General features: G+C 33.0%; 1 protein-coding gene across 2 annotated transcripts in view; it reads left to right on the forward strand.

Moving 5' to 3' along the window:
* The window catches only part of LOC149425685 (putative ATP-dependent RNA helicase DHX34), an 84,210-nt gene that overhangs the window by 25,199 nt on the left and 39,150 nt on the right, over positions 1 to 19,861 (forward strand). For both annotated transcript variants that reach the window (XR_016303423.1, XM_089641182.1), the window contains exons 9-10: positions 7,531 to 7,736; positions 8,913 to 9,107. Coding sequence is in view for 1 of the 2 variants with exons in the window: in XM_089641182.1 (XP_089497308.1) it covers positions 7,531 to 7,736; positions 8,913 to 9,107 (401 nt within the window). In the remaining variant the exon portion in view is untranslated. The remainder of the gene's footprint in view (positions 1 to 7,530; positions 7,737 to 8,912; positions 9,108 to 19,861) is intronic.

Genomic DNA, 19,861 nt, shown 5'->3' on the forward strand with positions numbered 1-19,861 from the left:
GTAGTAAACGAACAAGCAAATAATACCATGAACACTTTGAAACAATTGTTTTGATACAAATCTTCTCTCATTGAACACTAACAAGACATACTATACAGGGTGTATCGGCACTAACCTGACAAACTTTAACCAGCTATTCCTTAGCACATTTGGAGTAAAAAATGTTATGGGCACTTTGCTGTCCGGTAGCATTTTTTTTTCAATTAAAAACAAAAAAATTAAAAATTTCCACACTACATCACTGTCATTGGCATTGCTTTTCGGGTTCAACAGCTGTTATAAGCAAGTATGTCGAAAAGCGTCTTCACTCTTTCGCACACACTAAATAATAATAGTTAAAAATGAGACGAATGGTGCTGTGCCATTTCGTTGTGATTGTAAAAGTGCGCCAATATAGGTACACATGTGCATTATTCAACGGAATTCGAATAAAATATGGCCAGATGGGTTTTCAAACATTGAAAAGGGATAAAACAGTGGTGACATGTGGTGAAAATATGAATGATAAATTTTTTATTAAAAAAAAACGTTACCAGACAGCAAAGTGCACATAAGATTTTTTACTCCAAATATGCTAAGGAATAGCTGGTTAAAGTTTGTCGGGTACGTGCCGATACACCCTGTATACATTTGTCAATTAACAAACTAAAAACACTCCCTAACACTAAAATAATTATTCACAATAACAAATGTAATAAAAACACATGTATCCAAGGCTGTTCCATATTGAACTCAGTATCAGATTTTAAATATCTCGGAGTGATAATAGAACAACATATGAAGTGGAAGAGACATATCTGTGAATTGGTTAAGCGTATCAGATAGTGTGTATGTATATATATTCATTAGATTAAGAAATATTTTAAAACGAAGTAACCTAAAAAGAGTATACTACGCACTAATCCAGTCGTTAATTCAATATGGAATTATTGGATGGGGGGGTCATACAATAAGATTATAACCCCGATCAAAGTGTTCCAGAAGCTAATCCTCAAAGTAATCCTCAAGAAACCCTTCACATATCCAACAGAAATGCTATTTGCAGATTTCGGGGTGCTACGAGTAGATGATATCTTCAAGAAAAATGCTGTTATCCAAATTTATAAAGATAATATAATCAAAAACTTTGAAACCCACCTATCAAAAAGATATCAATACAATATGAAACTACTGGAACCTAAATGTTGCTCAGGACCAGATAAAATTCCCCCCATATTCCTTAAAAACTGTGCAGGTAGCGTCTCTTACCCACTATACCTACTCTTTAAACAATCACTTTCATCGGGTAAGTTCCCGCAAATATGGAAAAACAGCTTTCTTACTCCAATATTTAAAAGCGGACACAAGTCTTTTGTTGAAAATTACAGACCGATATGCATACAATCGTCGATACCGAAAGTTTTGAAAAGTTAATTCTTCATAAAATATGTTCTTGTGTAAAATTTAATATTTCTTCATTTCAACACGGTTTTGTCTCTGGCCGATCTACTCTAACTAATCTTACACTATACGAAAACTTTATCTCATGTGCTCTCGCTAACAGGCAACAAGTCGACTCAATTTATACGTATTTTAGTAAAGCGTTCGACAAGGTTTGTCATAAAATCCTTATAAATAAATTGTCAATACTTGGAATAAGTGGTAAACTATTACACTGGATTAAGGATTACTTATCAAAACGTATACTGACTGTATGTATCAAAGAACACTTGTCTTACGAATTCGAAGCCACTAGCGGTGTGCCTCAGGGTTCACACTTAGGACCAATATTATTTATACTGTTTATAAACGATGTCACTTCTATTTTCTCTGATGTTCACATATTATTATTTGCTGATGATATGAAAATATTTAAAATCATTAAAAATATCAATGACTGTTTGTCCCTACAATCCAATTTCAAAAAATTTGCAGAGTGGTGTTCCATTAACAAACTTACACTCAATATTAAAAAATGTCAAATTATGAGTTTTTTCAGAATAAAAAACCCCATCAAATATAGTTATACACTGAACAACCACATTTTATTATCTGTACCTGAAATTAGGGACCTCGGTATAATCTTTGATAGTAAAGCAATGAAATTGTTGGGCTTCATTACTAGAATATCTAAAGATTTCAAAAATATCCATACATTAAAATTACTTTATACAACTCTAGTCAGAAGTCAATTAGAATATAATTCGTCTATATGGAACCCTTCCTACAAAAACCATGCAAACTCCATTGAAAGAATCCAACACAAATTTTTCAGAACAATTAACTTCAAATTAGGAATTCCCTCTGACGACATTGATTACGATTCATTATTACAATTAATGCATCTCTTATCGTCAAAACATAGAAGAATACTTAATGATCTAATTTTTTTATTTAAAATAATCAATCACCGGTTTGACTCCCCTGAATTAACTTCGTTGATAAACTACCATGTTCCCTGTAGACCAACTAGACTCAAGTCACCTTATTATTGCAACAATACTGGAACTAACGCAGAACAAAATTCAATAATCCATCGCTTGCACAGATTAGGCAATGAATATTCCAACATCGATCACGCAGATTGTCTATTATCATATAAAAGATGCATAAAACAAAAATTGTCGAGTAATACCATACCATCATAATGTTTATGTACTTCAGATTAAAAACTACTAGTACTCGATAAGTAGAAGCTGATATCAGTGCATTATATATCATAGTCATCATAGGTACTATGTAAAACTTTATCGGACTGCCAAGCAGTGTCGCACATTATTATTATACACGTGATTCTCCCATTTATTACTTTTGTTTCCTTTTCATATTATAATAGTATATATTTTATTCTTTTCATTTTCTAATAGTAGGTATATACCTTTCTTAATTTTTTTATTTTATTTTTTACAAACTCTTAATGCCTTTCAGACATTTTATAAGCACTTCATTCTTGCTTATACTACTTTATTGTATATTATTACATATAATTTCTTACTTTGACTTAATACTATACTACAGATTGCTACTTATATTTTATTTATATCTCTTTTTTTCATACTTTTAACCTTACTACTATTTACTGATTATACCATTATACTTACATTTATATTGTTGCATTCCTTATGTTGCTGTACTATTCTCTGTAATTTAGTATGTGAATGGCACATGTTGTGCCGTATATGTGAAAATAAATAAATATCAAAATACCAAAATGTAATACCAAACAAATGCAAAATAACTATACCTATTTAGGAATAAAGTATTTCAACAACCTTCCGATTGAAATAAAGAAATTAAAGGATATTAACATACTTAAACTAAAACTGAAGTTACTTTTCAGAAATAATTAACTAAATAATTGCCTGTTTTTCCCTTTATTTATATGTATTTATTATCAGTCTATACTCATCTCCACTGTATTTTAGATGTTCCTAAATACTCAATAATTAGTATGTAACAGAATCCTATATATGTACAACTACACATATAGATAATCCAGAAGTTTGTATATATACTTACCTATTGCATAATGTTATTCTATTTTCCTTATAATTAGTGTAACTCGCTCACCAAGCACAAGAACCAGTTTCTTCTTTGGTGAGATTGCGAATACATATAAATATATTTTGTAACAATATGTACTTATATAACATCACTGTCCCCACTTATGTATATTAAATTAAAAAGCTTCCATGATATTATATTATGAAGGTTACATTTTTTACGAGACGGTTATGTTGTCGTACAGATACTGTAAGGATAGGGGGGCTGGACACAACTTGTCACGAAATCAGCCTCGGGGAGTGTGGCGAAAAAGTGGAGTGAAGCTACGTCAAAGTACAGAGAAGAATTGATTTCTAAATCTGACTTGACACTCGAATCTAATACTTAGGAAAAAACTGAATTTAAACTGGAAGGGAACTGATTTTACTACTGAATAAAACACTTTTTAAATATTTCACATGGAGACTTGGTTTTGGCTTTTCAGAAAAGTTGTTCCTTTTTCAGAGGTAGTTGTTGAACTGACTTGACATCGAATCTGGCCCTACTTTTATAGGACAAACTCGAGTTGGGTCTTCCCTGTTGGGAACCTCCTCTTTAATGGGAGTGAATTTGGTTAGGTATTTTTCCTCACGGCTGTTAGCTTGCTGAGGGAAAGGCAACGTTGTGGGGCCATACCTCTAAATATGCCAGTTCAACTTACCTAAACCATCACCCTAAATCTCGTTTATTTATTTTACAATAATATATGTCTCTGCTGAGCTCAAGACCGATAGGGAGAAGGAGCCTGGGAAGGCCAAGGTTAAGATGGAGCGACAACGTCCTCAAAGATTTGTCTGCCTTGGAGCTTCGAAACTGGAGAGAGCTGGCGCGGGACCGAGGTGAGTGGAGGAAGACTCTTGAGGAGGCCAAGACCCACCAGGGGTTGTAGAGCCAAAAGTGATGATGATGATGATGATGTATACAGTTTTACATATTGGCTTTGGTGCTTGACATTTTTAGATTGAACATTTTTTCAAAGTGCGGAAAATACAGTTAGGTGTAAGTTTTCAGGTTATTATTCTAGCGTATGGTCATTTTTTAGTGTTGATATTTATTTCTTCATCATAAGTATGACCAGTTTCCCGTAATCTCGTCCGACGTTATCAGAAATGGTTATTTAGAACTCGTAATTATGCTATTTCTTTCCACTTTGCTGTGATTGGCTGTAGGTTTCGGCCATTGAAATTCCCAATTCCATCCGGTGAACAGTGGAGGGGGGACAACGTAAATACTGCGGTTCCTTGGCGGTGGTCATTTCCTCGTCTGGTGGCTCCGGGTGAAGAGATAGATGTTTCTTTTGATCTGTTTCAGGTTCTGTTACTATATCAGATTGTAATTCACTTTATTAATGACATGTGGCATATTATTTGATAAATTTAACTGAAATAAAAGATATTTTATGTGTAGGCAACACGGTATCTGAAGATTTCGGAGTCTGTGTATTTGGTATATTTCCGGGCGTGTGTTGGCGACACGGTGAGTGCTTTCAGTTTTATGTGAATATGAATTTTATTGAAAATGTTGGCATGGTTCTGGACACGTATGATTTACACACACATTTATTTTTTATTTGCAATGTTTGCACATCTTAATCATATTACAGAAAAACTTTATAAATATATTTTTTGAAATATTTAAGTTAATTAATATTTAAGTTAGTTAATTTTTTTATGCAAGCATAAAAAAAATTAACATGGCTCAGTTTATGTTTTTTGTAACTAAAATTACTGATAATGAAAAAATGTATAAAAACACACATATTTAATTAGACAAATGTTAATGTCACCTCACTTTCTTGTTGTTTCATATAAAAATAATTAATTAAAAATTTATAAGTTTTTTTTCAAATTGCGGTTGATAATTATATTAATTGTAAAGATAATTACTCAAGTAATTACTAAATAATTCAAAATTGATGTGCGAAAAATAACAAAGTAACTAGAAGTAGGAAATTCCAAATAGCATGCATCAATATTCACCAACCTTTACATAATATTTAATAAACTCATTGCAAAATCAACAAAAGAATACAATACTACTTTATAAGAACTGGTCAGTGGCTGATTTGACATCGCGTTTGGGACACACCCAGGCGTAGTGTGATCAATTCCTCGGCTGGCTAAGTCCTCCATCACAACACAAACAACATTTTCCGCTTACTGTGGTGGTAGTTGAAGATTTTCAAATAAAGTGCAACAGTTGTTTAATTTCAAATCTAATAAATATTGTCAGGTTATGTTTGTCTTTTAAAATTAAAAAAAAAAGAATGCCAATGACGGAAAGCTACAAACCTTTCCACTATTCAAAAAGAGAATCTTGGGTTATTTATTTATCTCTATTTATTTTCTTATCAATTAATAATAATATGAACATTTCCTTATACATATACAGGGTGTATCGGCACTAACCCGACAAACTTTAACCAGCTATTCCTTAGCACATTTGGAGTAAAAAATGTTATGGGCACTTTGCTGTCCGGTAGCATTTTTTTTTCAATTAAAAACAAAAAAAATTAAAATTTCCACACTACATCACTGTCATTGGCATTGCGTTTCGTGTTCAACAGCTGTTATAAGCAAGTATGTCAAAAAGCGTCTTCGCTCTTTCGCACACACTAAATAATAATAGTTAAAAATGAGACGAATGGTGCCGTGCCATTTCGTTGAAGTGCGCCAATATAGGTACACACGTGCATTATTCAACAGAATTCGAATAAAATATTTGCCAGATGGGTTTTCAAACTTTGACAAAGGATAAAACAGTGGTGACATGTGGTGAAAATATGAATAATAAATTTTTTATTAAAAAAAAACTTTACCGGACAGCAAAGTGCACATAAGATTTTTTACTCCAAATATGCTAAGGAATAGCTGGTTAAAGTTTGTCGGGTACGTGCCGATACACCCTGTATACAGGGTGTCCGGAAACTCGTAGTACAAGCGGGAAACTGGTGAATCTACATCACATTTGGAGTCGATTTTGTAGTATATTTTTTTTTTATTTGAGCTTTCGTTATCGAGTAAATCGAGTTTGAAGTTGATTTTTATTTTTTTATTTTTTTTTTATTTGAGCTTTCGTTATCGAGTAAATCGAGTTTGAAGTTGATTTTTATTTTTTTATTTTTTTTTTTTTAAATCAAATTCTTATAAATTATTACTGAAGATCAAAGTACCCAACTAATTAAAACTATTTGAAAGTAAAACAAATGAAGAAACTCGGATTTGAAGCATTATTTTGAAATCACCCTTCATTTAACCCGGTGTAATCATAAAATATTTCTGCTCTGCAGGGTTAAAACATCTGTTATTCAACCCTAAACACCAGAAAAAACTTTAACCCTAAAATAGCCGAAAAATATTTTTTTTTGGTTTTTTTTTTTTTTTTTTGAAAATGCTCAAATCAAAAAACTTTATGTTTTTTTGGGTTCCCCATGTGGTGTAGATTCTCCAGTTTCCCGCTTGTACTACGAGTTTCCGGACACCGTGTATATATATAATGTTATAGTAAAGTAAGAATGATATTATGTTAATTATAAAAAATGACTCCAGTAACCAGAACGGCAATGATAGCCTATTTTAGATTTCGGGTATCTACCATCTCTATTTGTCTGTACATCTTCTAAGGCCGCTTGCCTCGCCACATCGGCATCCGACACCCGGGTCGCAAGAGAGGATCGTGAGACCCAGGTGCTGACAACCCATTTGCTCACCATACTCGTACATCTATAGTTGCTATACTCTCGCCCACCACACTGGCACCCGGCATCCGCGTCGCGAGGCCGGGTTGCGAGACCCAGGTGCTGATGAAAAAATAACCCGCTCGCCCCTTGTCCCAGGACTAATTAAAGTACCTGATCTGATTTGGTTCTCCATGACTTGTGCTTATATAAATAAATTTTATTTTCTATTACCCATCCTTCTGTTGATATCATTCTGTTAGACAGCATATAATAATATGTCAATACTTCGAGAACTGTTGGTAAAAAAAACTAAAGTTTGACAACCCCAGGTCCCGGTGTCTGCTACCGCATTTACTCTGAAAAAGAGTACTCTGGCTTGGAGCCGTTCAGCACCCCGGAGCTGCTGCGGGTTCCACTGGATAGTCTGCTGCTCCTCATGGTGTCTCTTGGCCTCAGCGATGTGCGTAAATTTCCCTTCCTCGATGCTCCACAAGAAGACAGCGTTGAGAACTCACTGCTTGAATTAAAACAGCATGTAAGTTGATACATATACACGGTGTCCGGAAACTCATAGACCAAGCGGGAAACTAGTGAATCATCATCACGCAGAGAAACCAATAATTTTTTCATTTTGAGCATTACTGTTTTTGTTTTCTCTTTTTTCGGTGCTGCGGTTCTTTCGGAGCCAGGTCGATGCATCGACGCATTTTAAAAGACAACAGCTGATATTAACCCCCTAGCAACTGATTTTTCTTTAGATTTGACTTTAAAAAACTCCAACGACTGACTCGATTTACTCAAAAACGAAAGCTATCAATAATGTTCTACCACAAAATTGATGCCAAATGTGATGTATTCTCCCGCTTGTACCACAAGTTCCCAGACACTGCGCATACATTGTGTTAATTGAATCAATGTTTACAAAAAGTACTACATACAATAGGGTGATACTGAGAGGATCTTCGACTCTGGTTATAGGGAACTGAAGCAGCGGCGGTTCTTCCCTTAGGTCAATTGGTTTTGGACCCCCCAAAATTGTAAGACAACAATAATAATAAATTATGTGCATGGAAACAACTGGTCTTATTCTTAATTTATTTGAAATGTACTGCGAAATAGCAGGGCTACGAGCGGCGGCGGCGAGTGACGAGCAGTGACATCTGTTGTCTCTAATAGAAGCTTTCAATCACAAGTCCATACGATTCGCTGGGTCAATTTTAAGAATGTCCCCGGCTTTGGCAACTTCTGTCCCTATGATTGTGTAGTTATTTCCAATTTACTATATTCACATATCTCTATATGGAATGTGTGGGACTGCACTAACCTCCCCACATACCGGAATAAACAGTTTATTATTATTATTATAATATGTATTTTGAGTTGAGGACTCATGACATACCTACGTACAAATTGATATAGATAATAATATATGGGCATTTTTCAAAATATCAAAGAGTAGTCACATATTTTTTTGAAAAATGAACTACCATGTCCTGGATCCCTAGAGCTGCCTCTTCTACTCAAGGTAGATATTATGAAACCGCCAGTAGTGGAAGCATTTTCTAGAGGCATACAGAACTATTAAAGGGTTCCGGTGATGATGGCGAGTACTGTTAAATGTTTAGTTTTCCTCAATTGCTATTTGTTGAAAATTTAATCCATCTAGCGTTTATTTTCAATTTAATAATAATGAAATATTTTTATTTTGCAGTACGCTCTCACTTCAAATGAGCGCCTGACTCCGCTCGGCAAGGCCCTGTCTCGTCTACCTGTTGAAATAGTCCTCGGCAAGATGCTGATCCTCGGTTCCGTCCTCCTGCAAGCTGAAGCTGTGCTCTCATTGGCTGCAGCGCTGTCGGTCCAGTCTCCCTATACTAATCGGGCGCACAGGGATATTGATTGTGAGGTTAGGTTGGGTTTTCATTTATAATAATTATCTAAACTATTTTATAGATTTTTTTATTAATGTTTTCTTAAAATATTTTTAGATTATTTATTGAAATATGTATAATCTAATAGTAGAAAATCGGTTTGAAGAAGCAGTTAGAATTCTTAAAAGTGAGCTTTAGTATCATGAAATTGGCACAAAATTTTCTGTCTGGAATTTTAAAGGTCATCGAAACTCCATAAATGTTTGAATATCATTTCCATAATGAAGCAGCAGCTTTGAAAAATCCTTATAACTGTTAAGAAATAAAGCATTATGCCATATTGTGAGTTCAATAAGAAAGAAAATTAAAACAGTGCACAGTGGTCCCTCGGTAGGTCATAGCCATAAAATATTGATGACCTCATTATAAGGTGTTTATTGTACGTAAGTCTTGCCTAATTACCAAACTAACTGCAGATATAAATACAATCCCGGTTCGCCAAAGATTTCATTAGTATTTCGGCTTCGAAAGTGATCTGATTGCTGGAAGTGCCAAATTACTATTATCAGAGCCCTTATTAGTTACCGTGTTTACCGTTGCTAATTTGTTGTAATTTTTTATTTGTGAGTGTTGTTTTACAATGGAATTTCAAGTTGAAGGTATGTTAAATTATTTTTATAATTTTTTAAATTTATAAATAGATAGGCTTTTGAATTGTACGCCTGCTACGCGCGTATAAATTTCTTGATTATATTTAAATTTGTATTTGTGTTTCCATAAACTTTTAACTACTTTACCACACGATTCCACTAGTGTTATTTAATGAAAAATGTTCTTTAGAATTAGCAGTTTATGAGATACTTTTTTTTTACTGCACATTCATGCTCCATTCTTAATTATGGGTCATCTACGCCGTTCGTAAACCGTCGTAGAAGTTACGGTCTACGAAAAAACATACGTATGGTTGGTAATCGGTTTATGGACGCGTCATCCAAGCGCCGCGCGCCGGTTTACGACGTTCTACGTAAAAATCATATGTACATATAGTTTTGTGATAACTTTTAAAATTTTATTTTAGGTCCCTTTTACAAGAAGTGCTTCTTTACGCGGATGCACTTGTTTGACATTTGGTTAACCAATGCTGGAAGTGATGCAGAAAAAGCTTGCCACGTTTTACACATGGTGACTGGAACCTTGCCCGATATCGAAAATATCAACATTTCTGGCTTGCAACAGCGTATTACTTACATATGCAAGAGGTTTGTTGTATTTTGGAAGAAGAGTATCCCCTCGAAAACTAAACTAGTTACTAAATATTCTGATTGGTTGAATGTGACAGAAGAATGCGAACTTTCGGGAGTCACACGACTTACAGAGGTAGAGGGTGTTCAAGAACTGCGTCAAGAGGCGTCCTCTTCGAGTGTTCGACACAGGAAGAACTTTGAGGACTGTAGCAAACGATCAAAACGTAGAAGGTTAGCGTGTTTTTCAAATTTAGATGATTCTGCTGTTAATTCGTTATTAAATTTCTCCGATCAATCTAACTGCTCTATTTCAAAAGTTAGTACTGACGAAGTAGTATCTCTCATTGTAGAAGCCGCGTTAACTAAACATCAGTATTTATTAACCTCTCAGAAAAGGACTTTTATTTACTTTGTGTTCCTTTGCGAACTGTCAAAACGCGAAAATTTTTGTGTTATTCACGAGTTTTGTTAAAAGCTTCATAACTCACGTTTTGGGAAACGTAGCCTCATTCTAAAAAATGTTTTGGAAAGATTATGAAATTCACTATTGTATTGTTTTGTTATACGTAAATATTTGCGTTTCTAAATATACATTTTCTGAAAACGTTAAAAATATGTAAAAATCGCTGACCATTATTTCAAAGCTGTGAAAAATGTACTTTTTTCTGAGTATCATAAAGAAATAACACTTTATATATTGAAGAAATATAATTAAAAACTATTAGTCACCTCAAAATATTAACCGTCCAAACTAAAATATTTTTAATAAATTATTTAGAAACGCAATAAATTATGAACGAACAAGATGACAAATCCAATCGACTTAGATAATGCACCTCTACATTCCATAGATATTCTTGAATGCAGACGCGTAGCGTTATTCATTATCGATACTCTGTTTTTTAAATCATGGCAATCCGTATACTAGTGATGGAAATAAATCGATTTTTGTAAAATCTCGCGCGTTTACGTGAAAAGACGTACTAATGTCTTGACCGCTATTATCATATTTACGTCTTTTGACGTTCTAATGTTCCGAGTGGTTAATAAAAAAAATTGCAAATTCCAAAATATCTGCTAATGCTTTACCATCATACCAAAAAGTATTAGATGCGAAAAAACGGTGTTATCCCTTGGAGGAAATAATCGCAGAATCATCGGCCGAAATTGATTTACAATCATTATTAGATCACACGACCAACGGGATACTTGAATCCCAAAAAGCAGTTTTAGAAAGTATTATGTGCCCTGATTACAAAATAATAATATGCTCTTAATTGGGAAGATGGGTTTTGACGGTAGTACAGGACACAGCCAGTACAAACAGAGTTTTCGGAATTCAAGTACAGAGGAGGATGGCAATTTATTTGTTACTTCCTATGTTCCTCTGCAATTAATTTATCAGACAAACACTTCAGATCCAGATAAGATTATATGGAAAAATTCGCGCCCCTCTTCCACTAGATTTTGCAGGCCCGTGCGCTTTCAGTTTGCCAAGGAAACAAAAGAACTCTCTGTGCAAGAAGAAGTTTATATAAAAAACAAAATTAATAATTTGCAGCCATCGACATGTGAAATAGATGAGGTCGAAATCAAGGTCCGACATTCGTTACACTTAACAATGGTTGATGGAAAGGTATGTTCTGCCCTTAACCAAGCCCCATCAATGAGATGTTACATTTGTAGAGCGTCACCGAAAGAGATGAACTATATCAACAAATCTTTAAATAAACCAGTTGATGCTAGTAGGTACCAGTTTGGCTTATCACCACTTCATTCGTGGATACGATTTTTTTAATATTTCATCCACGTTGCATATAGAATTGACATACAGAAATGGCAGATTAGGTTAGGCGAAGACAAGGTTCGTTTAGCACAGAGAAAAAAATATATTCAAATTCAATTCAGAAAAAGATTGGGGTTAATCATTGATAAGCCACAAAGTGGTGGAAGTGGCACTTCAAATGATGGCAATACAGCTAGAATTTTTTTCACAAATTCTTTAATTTCAGCAGAAATGACAGGACTGAGTAAGGATCTGATCGACAGATGTTGTCATCTGCTACAATGTTTGTCATCAGGCTATGGCATAAATAAAGATAAGTTTAGGGATTACGCGGTACAAACAGCGAAACTACTAGTTGAAGAATATCCCTGGTATTACTTACCATCTTCTGTGCATAAAGTTTTAATTCATGGGTCTGAAGTGATTGATCATGCTTTATTATCTATAGGGGAGTTATCCGAAGAGGCTGCGGAATCTGGGAATAAAAATATTTAACGTTTTAGGTGCGAGAATATGCGGAAAATGTCCTGTATTTTAACAAAAACTGACCTTTTACATCGACTACTTCTACATTCAGATCCTTATATTTCTAGCTTGAGGAATTTGCCTCGTAAGAAGAAGTCTGTGATGTCAAATTTATCTTTTTCTCTTAAAATGTAATTGTTATTTTTTGTCTTTTTTAAATTTTTTATATTTTCCTACTAGATGTATGAAAAAATTTGCGTACATCTAAATAATGATTCAAAAACAAAACAAACAAAAGAGGTGTTAGAATTGTTATTAAACGTTTAGTGTTTTATTTTGTATTTTATTGAAAAAAATATTTTTAAGTAATGTAGATTTTTGTGAATATTCTATACCTTTATAATTTTGCCTGTTTTGCCATTGCATGTAGTAATAACACTTCCATATGATGTCGATTTTTGTAAAAACTAGTCCCAGCAAGAGCTCGTACGGACGTCATCGACCTTCGTCTTCTTCCTTAACACGCGTCTTGCTTGAAAACGACAGAGACAGAAGATACTAGAACGATGACGTCACGTACGATCCCTCACTGTGACTGGTAAAGTCTGATGGGTTAAAGTGTTATTTGTGTATCGTGTTTATACTGGACTTAACTACATATTTTATATTTTCTACCCTTCTTTGATTTGTCTAATGAATGTTAAGTTGCCATAGAAAGTTATAAACCGATAAAAATCTATCTAAATAACACGTCTGTCTATAAAAGATTGACCCTTAATTCTAGATGAATAAACGATTAGAATTTAAAGCAAAATCTCTTAATTTTATCAATTATTTTATCATTACCAAATTAACCGTTTGAGTGCCAAAAAAATTCATACAGTTGCTTGTAAAATGCCACCAAAAAAACATTATTTTTTATGAAACTTTATATTTTTTTAAAACCCAATAAATTCTTTGAATTTTCAAGGATTTCGATGATTTTTTCGGTGTTTTATTAAAGAATATTGGTTTAGAATCACGCGGAGGAGGATCCGAAGTCCAGGCGTTTCGAAAAAATGAGAATTTTACGTACAGACGTACGCGCGAATCAGAACACGACTGACGCAATCGACGGAAATCGACGATCGGCAATCTTGGTTAAAACACGAATCGACGATTGGCACCCAAACGGTTAAACATCTCTATTACCATAAATTCCTGCACAATTGCAATAAACACTCCATGCATAGTACTTGAAAATTATTTAAGTAATTAGTTATTAGTTTACGTACTGAATAATTCCAAAAATATCAATAAACCATTACTTAAGAAATTAGACAATAAGTATCTCTACTGCATTTGCAAATATCACATTCATTATTAATATAAATTAATACCTGGAAAATAACATTAAGCAACAATGTAAATTATTAAGGAAATAACACAATATACTAATAATATGGGTTATTCCCATTAGTAATTAGTGGAACTTGCTTCCTTGATATTAATTTAATATTATTTTTAAATACTTTTTTTCAATTTTTAATAATGATAATAATGGTAGTACCAAACTATTTGAAATTTAAGTCCTCGAGCAATAAAGGTGGAAAAACCCTATGGAAAAACAGCTATCTAGCAGTTTAACGGGACTTTATTGTGATTATGTAATACATTTAAATAAAAAGTCCTAAAATATACACATAATTATATTATTATCATTCACCAACCATTCAAAATACATAAACTCTTTATAAAATCAACCACAATCAATTTTACACACATTTTATAGTTTTAAATAATTAATAAAGCCATATATTTATATATAGTTAACAAACTAATTGTTTTTATTAAGTATTTATCAATAAAACGCATTTTAAAATACAATAGCATATGATTTCAATGTTTATCACAACGTCAACATGCTATAACCGCCCTCCCTTGAGCGCTGGCCCACTGTGCAGTGCTATAAATAAGAGCTATTTACCGGTGAGGAATTATAAATATGGTCAAAGCACTATTTTCGTAAACAGTTAATATGTATAGCATTTATTTATACGCCCATTGGGCTTTTGCATACATAGTTCATAAAAAAACAATATTCTGAAGATTGAAGTTCACAATATGTAGTAACAGTAATAATACATATAACCATATCCATTTGACATATTATAACAGCAAGTAAATAGTAAATGCATACAATAATTATTTGTAATAATTATGGTTTATAAACCTGTTGTACAAAAATAAGAATATGCCTACTCCTAAGGTATACAAACGTAAATTAGTTAAAAAGAAATGTAAAGTTTATATGTACATACTAGGTAATGGCAGTAACATGATATCATACGACACATAGTGTATGAGGCCTTTGAATTAGAAAGTTAACGAAATAAATATTGGCGGTATTGTTAACAAAATATAGAGCGTTTGACTGGTTATCGTGGCCTGTTAAATCGAGGACGTTCGTTCTGCCATTTTACAAACATATTTTACATAGTTTATATAAAAAATATTGTGAAGATTATAAGTATAGAATAGTAAAAGCAATAATATAACCTTCACCATTTGACATATAAAAGCAAGATAGCGCAGTTTAGTGTCATTTCACTTCAAGTGCGCTTTATGTAATGTGGGATGTGCAAATTTGTAGTTTTACAGTAGAGTTATTTATAGTTTCGTTTCTGCATTTTTTCTGTATTTGTGATAAAAAAATATAGTGTTTTTTGATATTTTGCATTAACCCCTATTTATTTAATTGGAGAAATATATTATCAAAAACAGAAGTGCAGACATGAACATTAAACAGCTCTACTGCAAAACTACGAATTTGCACATCCGACATTGTTCTTCGGGACCGTCAATCTTAATCAATGCCCAAATACATCAAATTCTTTCAAAAATATTGCATACAGCCACTTAAATAACAGTTTTCAAAGTTAGAAATCGCTAATAGCGTAGCTCGATACTTTACACCAAAACTAATTAAATAATAGGGATCTTAAAATAAATGCAGAATATATAAGTTTGCAATATGATGATCTTATGAAAACGATTAATAATTAATGTGCTTTGCCTTAAGAGAGAAATAGAGCAGCTAAAGGAGGAAAACGCATTAAAGGATAAAAAAAATAAAAAACATTGAAATGAAACTGGCCGAGTCACTAAGTGAATTCATTGAAATTACTGGCGCCGAAGAACGACCCGGTGAACAGCCAGTAGATGCGGCAAATCGAGTGGCAGGCACCCTCGGTCTAAAACTTATCCAAACAAACCAGGCGCGCAAAAAAAACTGCCAATTCAAGTACAGGATCCGACTAAGCGTCATGCTCTACTTTTTTATTGTTAATTTTTTTCTGAAACGGTATAAAAATGTATTAATTATCTCTGGGAGCCAAAGCAAAGATACAAAATGTCGACAACAAAAACAAAATTTGTATTGGAGAAAAAATGACCCCTTACTTCAAAGAGCTCATGTGGAAAGCAAAAAGTCACAACTTCTCTTACGTATGGTTCAAAAACGGTAAGATCCTGATTAAAAAGAATGATGAAAAAAAAGTATTTAACATCAAGCACGAGGAGGACCTTTTTAAAGTATCTAACGAAAAAACTGCAAACGAGAATGGCCAATAATTGACAAATATTAATGTTATTATGTATCTTACTATCCCGATAATATGGATTTTTGATTGCATCAAGAACTAAATGACGACAAGGAAATGAATATCAACATAGATGACCCATCAATATGTAATGAATTTCTAAACCATTATCTATATACTGTATGAATATAAGATGCATAAAAAAATAATTTCAATGACACTATAGCTGTTCTCGACGCAATTCAACATAGATTTGGTATTATCGTTTTTAGTGAGGCTTGGTTGAAAGATTCAATCTATATCCCAGGTATTACTGGATATTCATCACACAGCACCAAAAAAAAATATTTACAAAATGATGGAGTTGTCGTTTACACTCGGAATGATGTCATTGACGGCCGGCATAGTCCAGTGGTAACGCATTGGACTGCCATTCCGAAGGTCGCGGGTTCGAACCCGGCGTGCGCAAATAAATTTTATTTGATTAATTTGTGTTATTTCACAATTAATTAATTAAAATAATATATAGTATATTTGCGGCACGTTCCAGAGTGGAAGATACTACCAGTATCGCCCTGGTGTAAGACCACCATTCAGAATTGAAACGTTGCTCCAAATGGCTTTAGCCGTGTTTAGTGACTAGATCTGAATAGCCAGGTACTTCCCCACCTTCCTCTTTCCCTTCCCCACTTACCTTCAGCCTCACAACATCCCCCAATTGGGGATGCCATAGTCTCACTGGCTCCAGACGGGAGCAGTTGGGACTCTTATGAGGTGACACTATAAAAAAAAAAATAGTTTCTGTTGAAGAAATAACTATTCCGCATGGCAATTCTCTTAAATTACAACTACATATCTAATAATTTATGTGTTATAGCAGTTTATAGATGTCCTTCTCAAGCACACATTGATACCTTTCTTGACCACCTAAATGGTTTACTATGTTCGGTATCAACACATAACCACGAAGTGATTTTGTGTGGTGATATAAATATAAATATTTTGGATATGAACAACATAAAAGTGAACAATATCTTTCACTTTTGATTTACCACGGTTTAAAACCATTTATTATTTCACCGACTAGAGTAACACCAAGTACTGAGAGTTGTATTGACCGCATTGTGGTTAAGTCAAAAGATGATCCTCAGAGTGCTGTATTCAGGACCAGTGTTACGGACCATTTTGCTACTGGTGGGTAAAAGATGTTATGTTATGTTGTTTTGAAGGAAGGACTCAGCATTAGAAACAAGGACACTCGTTTCTTTCTGTTTATTCTCCTCCCAGCAATGGCACTGAACACATAACGGTTTGCACGATATCGGCGCGGATGAAAAGATGTAATAAAATAAGCGAGGTAAGATCTCGCGCGGATGCAGTTTTTTTTATAGTGAGCTATTTATTTTATTTTATTTTAATATTACATTTAGTTACAGTAGTGACGTAATTGCCCATCTCGCTAGGTGTGGAATGCCTGTGTTGAGATGGCAATTTACATAGTGGTTGTTAACTAGGTTTTAGCTAATACAATATTGTGAAAATGGCAGATAAAATAAAAGCAGTATTTTTTTTTTTTTTTTAAATTATACAATTCAAGAATTAATGTAGTAGGTGAAGGCGAAGCAATAATAATTGAAAGTAATTAATAATTAATTAAGCTATGTGATAATTGTTGGGGGGTTTGTAAGAGACTGACTGCAATGTGCACAGAAAGGTGCAGGAATCGAAGTAGGTAGGACTAGGAACAACAATATTCTCTCAGTACAATGGTCGCATGTATGTAAATATGTGTGTGAGATGTATGTGTAAATTAATGTATAATGCGTATTGGCGCAACCAGCTACACTATTGAAATATCCTAAATCTATAATCTAAATCTATAAATATGTAACAAAATCAACAAAATGGATGTAAAGCTTAGACTAACTGTGGTGACCTACTAAATTTAACACTGAAAGAGAAAACGTGGTAAACAGTCTTATCTAGAAGTGATGTCAATAATGCAGCTGATAATTTCATAAGGCGTCTAAAATTGCATATTGGAAATTCATCTACTAAGAGAATCCATTGTAATAAAAAATACTTGAAACCATGGATAACTTCTGAAATTGTTAACTGCCTCATAAAATGTGACAAATTACACAAGAGTTGTTGTAAAGAACCAAATAATATCGAACTGTTTGCAAATTATAAAAAATACAGAAATTTGTGTTCTAAAATTATAAAAACGACTTAACATACATATTATAAAGGGAAGCTTTATGAAGTAAAAGGAAACAAAACCAAGAATGGAAAATAATAAAACAAGCATTGGATTTGCAAAAGGAATCAGTGTCCACTAATTAACCTTAAATAAATAATAACATTGTATCTATAAATGATAATCCAACAGTCATTACTAACTATGTGAATAATTTTTTTAGTGATATAGTTCAAAATTTTGCTAATCTTTTATGTAGTGCAAATCAGTGAAGAAAGTTTAATCAAAAATTATAATCCAACGCAATCTATGCAAAATGCCTGTTTTGAATTCAAACCAACGAATTGTAATGAAGTTCTAAAGGTGATTAATGAGCTAAAATCAGGTTTTTCGAGTGAAAATGTTAGTACATATAAGTGGAATGTTCTACAAACGAAATGCTTCCGAACTAGTCATACCTATTACACTCATTGTAAATGTTAGTTTTGAGAATGACTTGTTTCCTAATCATTGCAAAAATGACAAAGTTATTCCTTTATTTAAAGGAGGAGATAACATAGATGTAAATAACTATCGACCTATCTCCTTGCTAAATTCCTTATCAAAAATATTAGAGAAATTAGCTAAAATTAGGTTGATGTCTTATGTAAAAAGATATGAAATTCTCTCAGATAATCAATTTGGCTTCAGAGAGAACATGGGAACCAGTGATGCTGCATTAAAAATGATCACCACAATCGTAGAAGCTCTCGATACTGGCAATAAAGCAGTGGCTGTCTTTTTAGACTTGTCTAAGACATCTGATACTGTATCCCACGGTTTACTCTTAAAAAAACTCAGTTTAATGGGTATTGTTAAAAAAGCTTTAGATTGGTTCAGAACTTATCTTGAAAATAGAACACAGAGAGTAATAATTAATGATCACATTAGTTCAAATAAATCAATTGTATATGGTATTCCTCAGGGTAGTGTTCTGGGTCCAATTTTATTTTATTATATATTAAGGTGATGCTCTACGTCGTGTATGAACATGTCAAATATGAACTTGGCAAACATTAAACGGAGTATGCGAACTATTTCTACTACTCTACAAAATACGTTTAAATAAATAAATATTATAATACTTAGTTTAATATTATAATACTTAATTTAATATTATAGTACTTTGTTTAATATTATAATACTTAACTTAATATTGTAATACTTAGTTTAATATTATAATACTTGGTTTAATGTTATAGTACTTAATTTAATATTGTGATACTTGGTTTAATATTATAATACTCAACTAAATGTTTTTCTATAAGACTTTTTGTCGATTCTTATCCTAATCTTGCCTAATAGAGATTGTTAATTAAAGTTACAAAGTTTATAGGCTAATGTGAACAACAATTTCATCATTTTTTATTCAATTGATTTGGAGGATATTGGCAGATCATATATTTTTACTACATTTACTTAAACTTCATTTTACCTGCGTTTCGTAAACTCTTGTTTCATGTTACCTATATTT

The sequence above is a fragment of the Hesperophylax consimilis genome, chromosome 2 (genome assembly GCF_061612785.1).
Source record: "Hesperophylax consimilis isolate HC1 chromosome 2, BYU_Hcon_1.0, whole genome shotgun sequence".
NCBI lineage: Eukaryota > Metazoa > Arthropoda > Insecta > Trichoptera > Limnephilidae > Hesperophylax > Hesperophylax consimilis.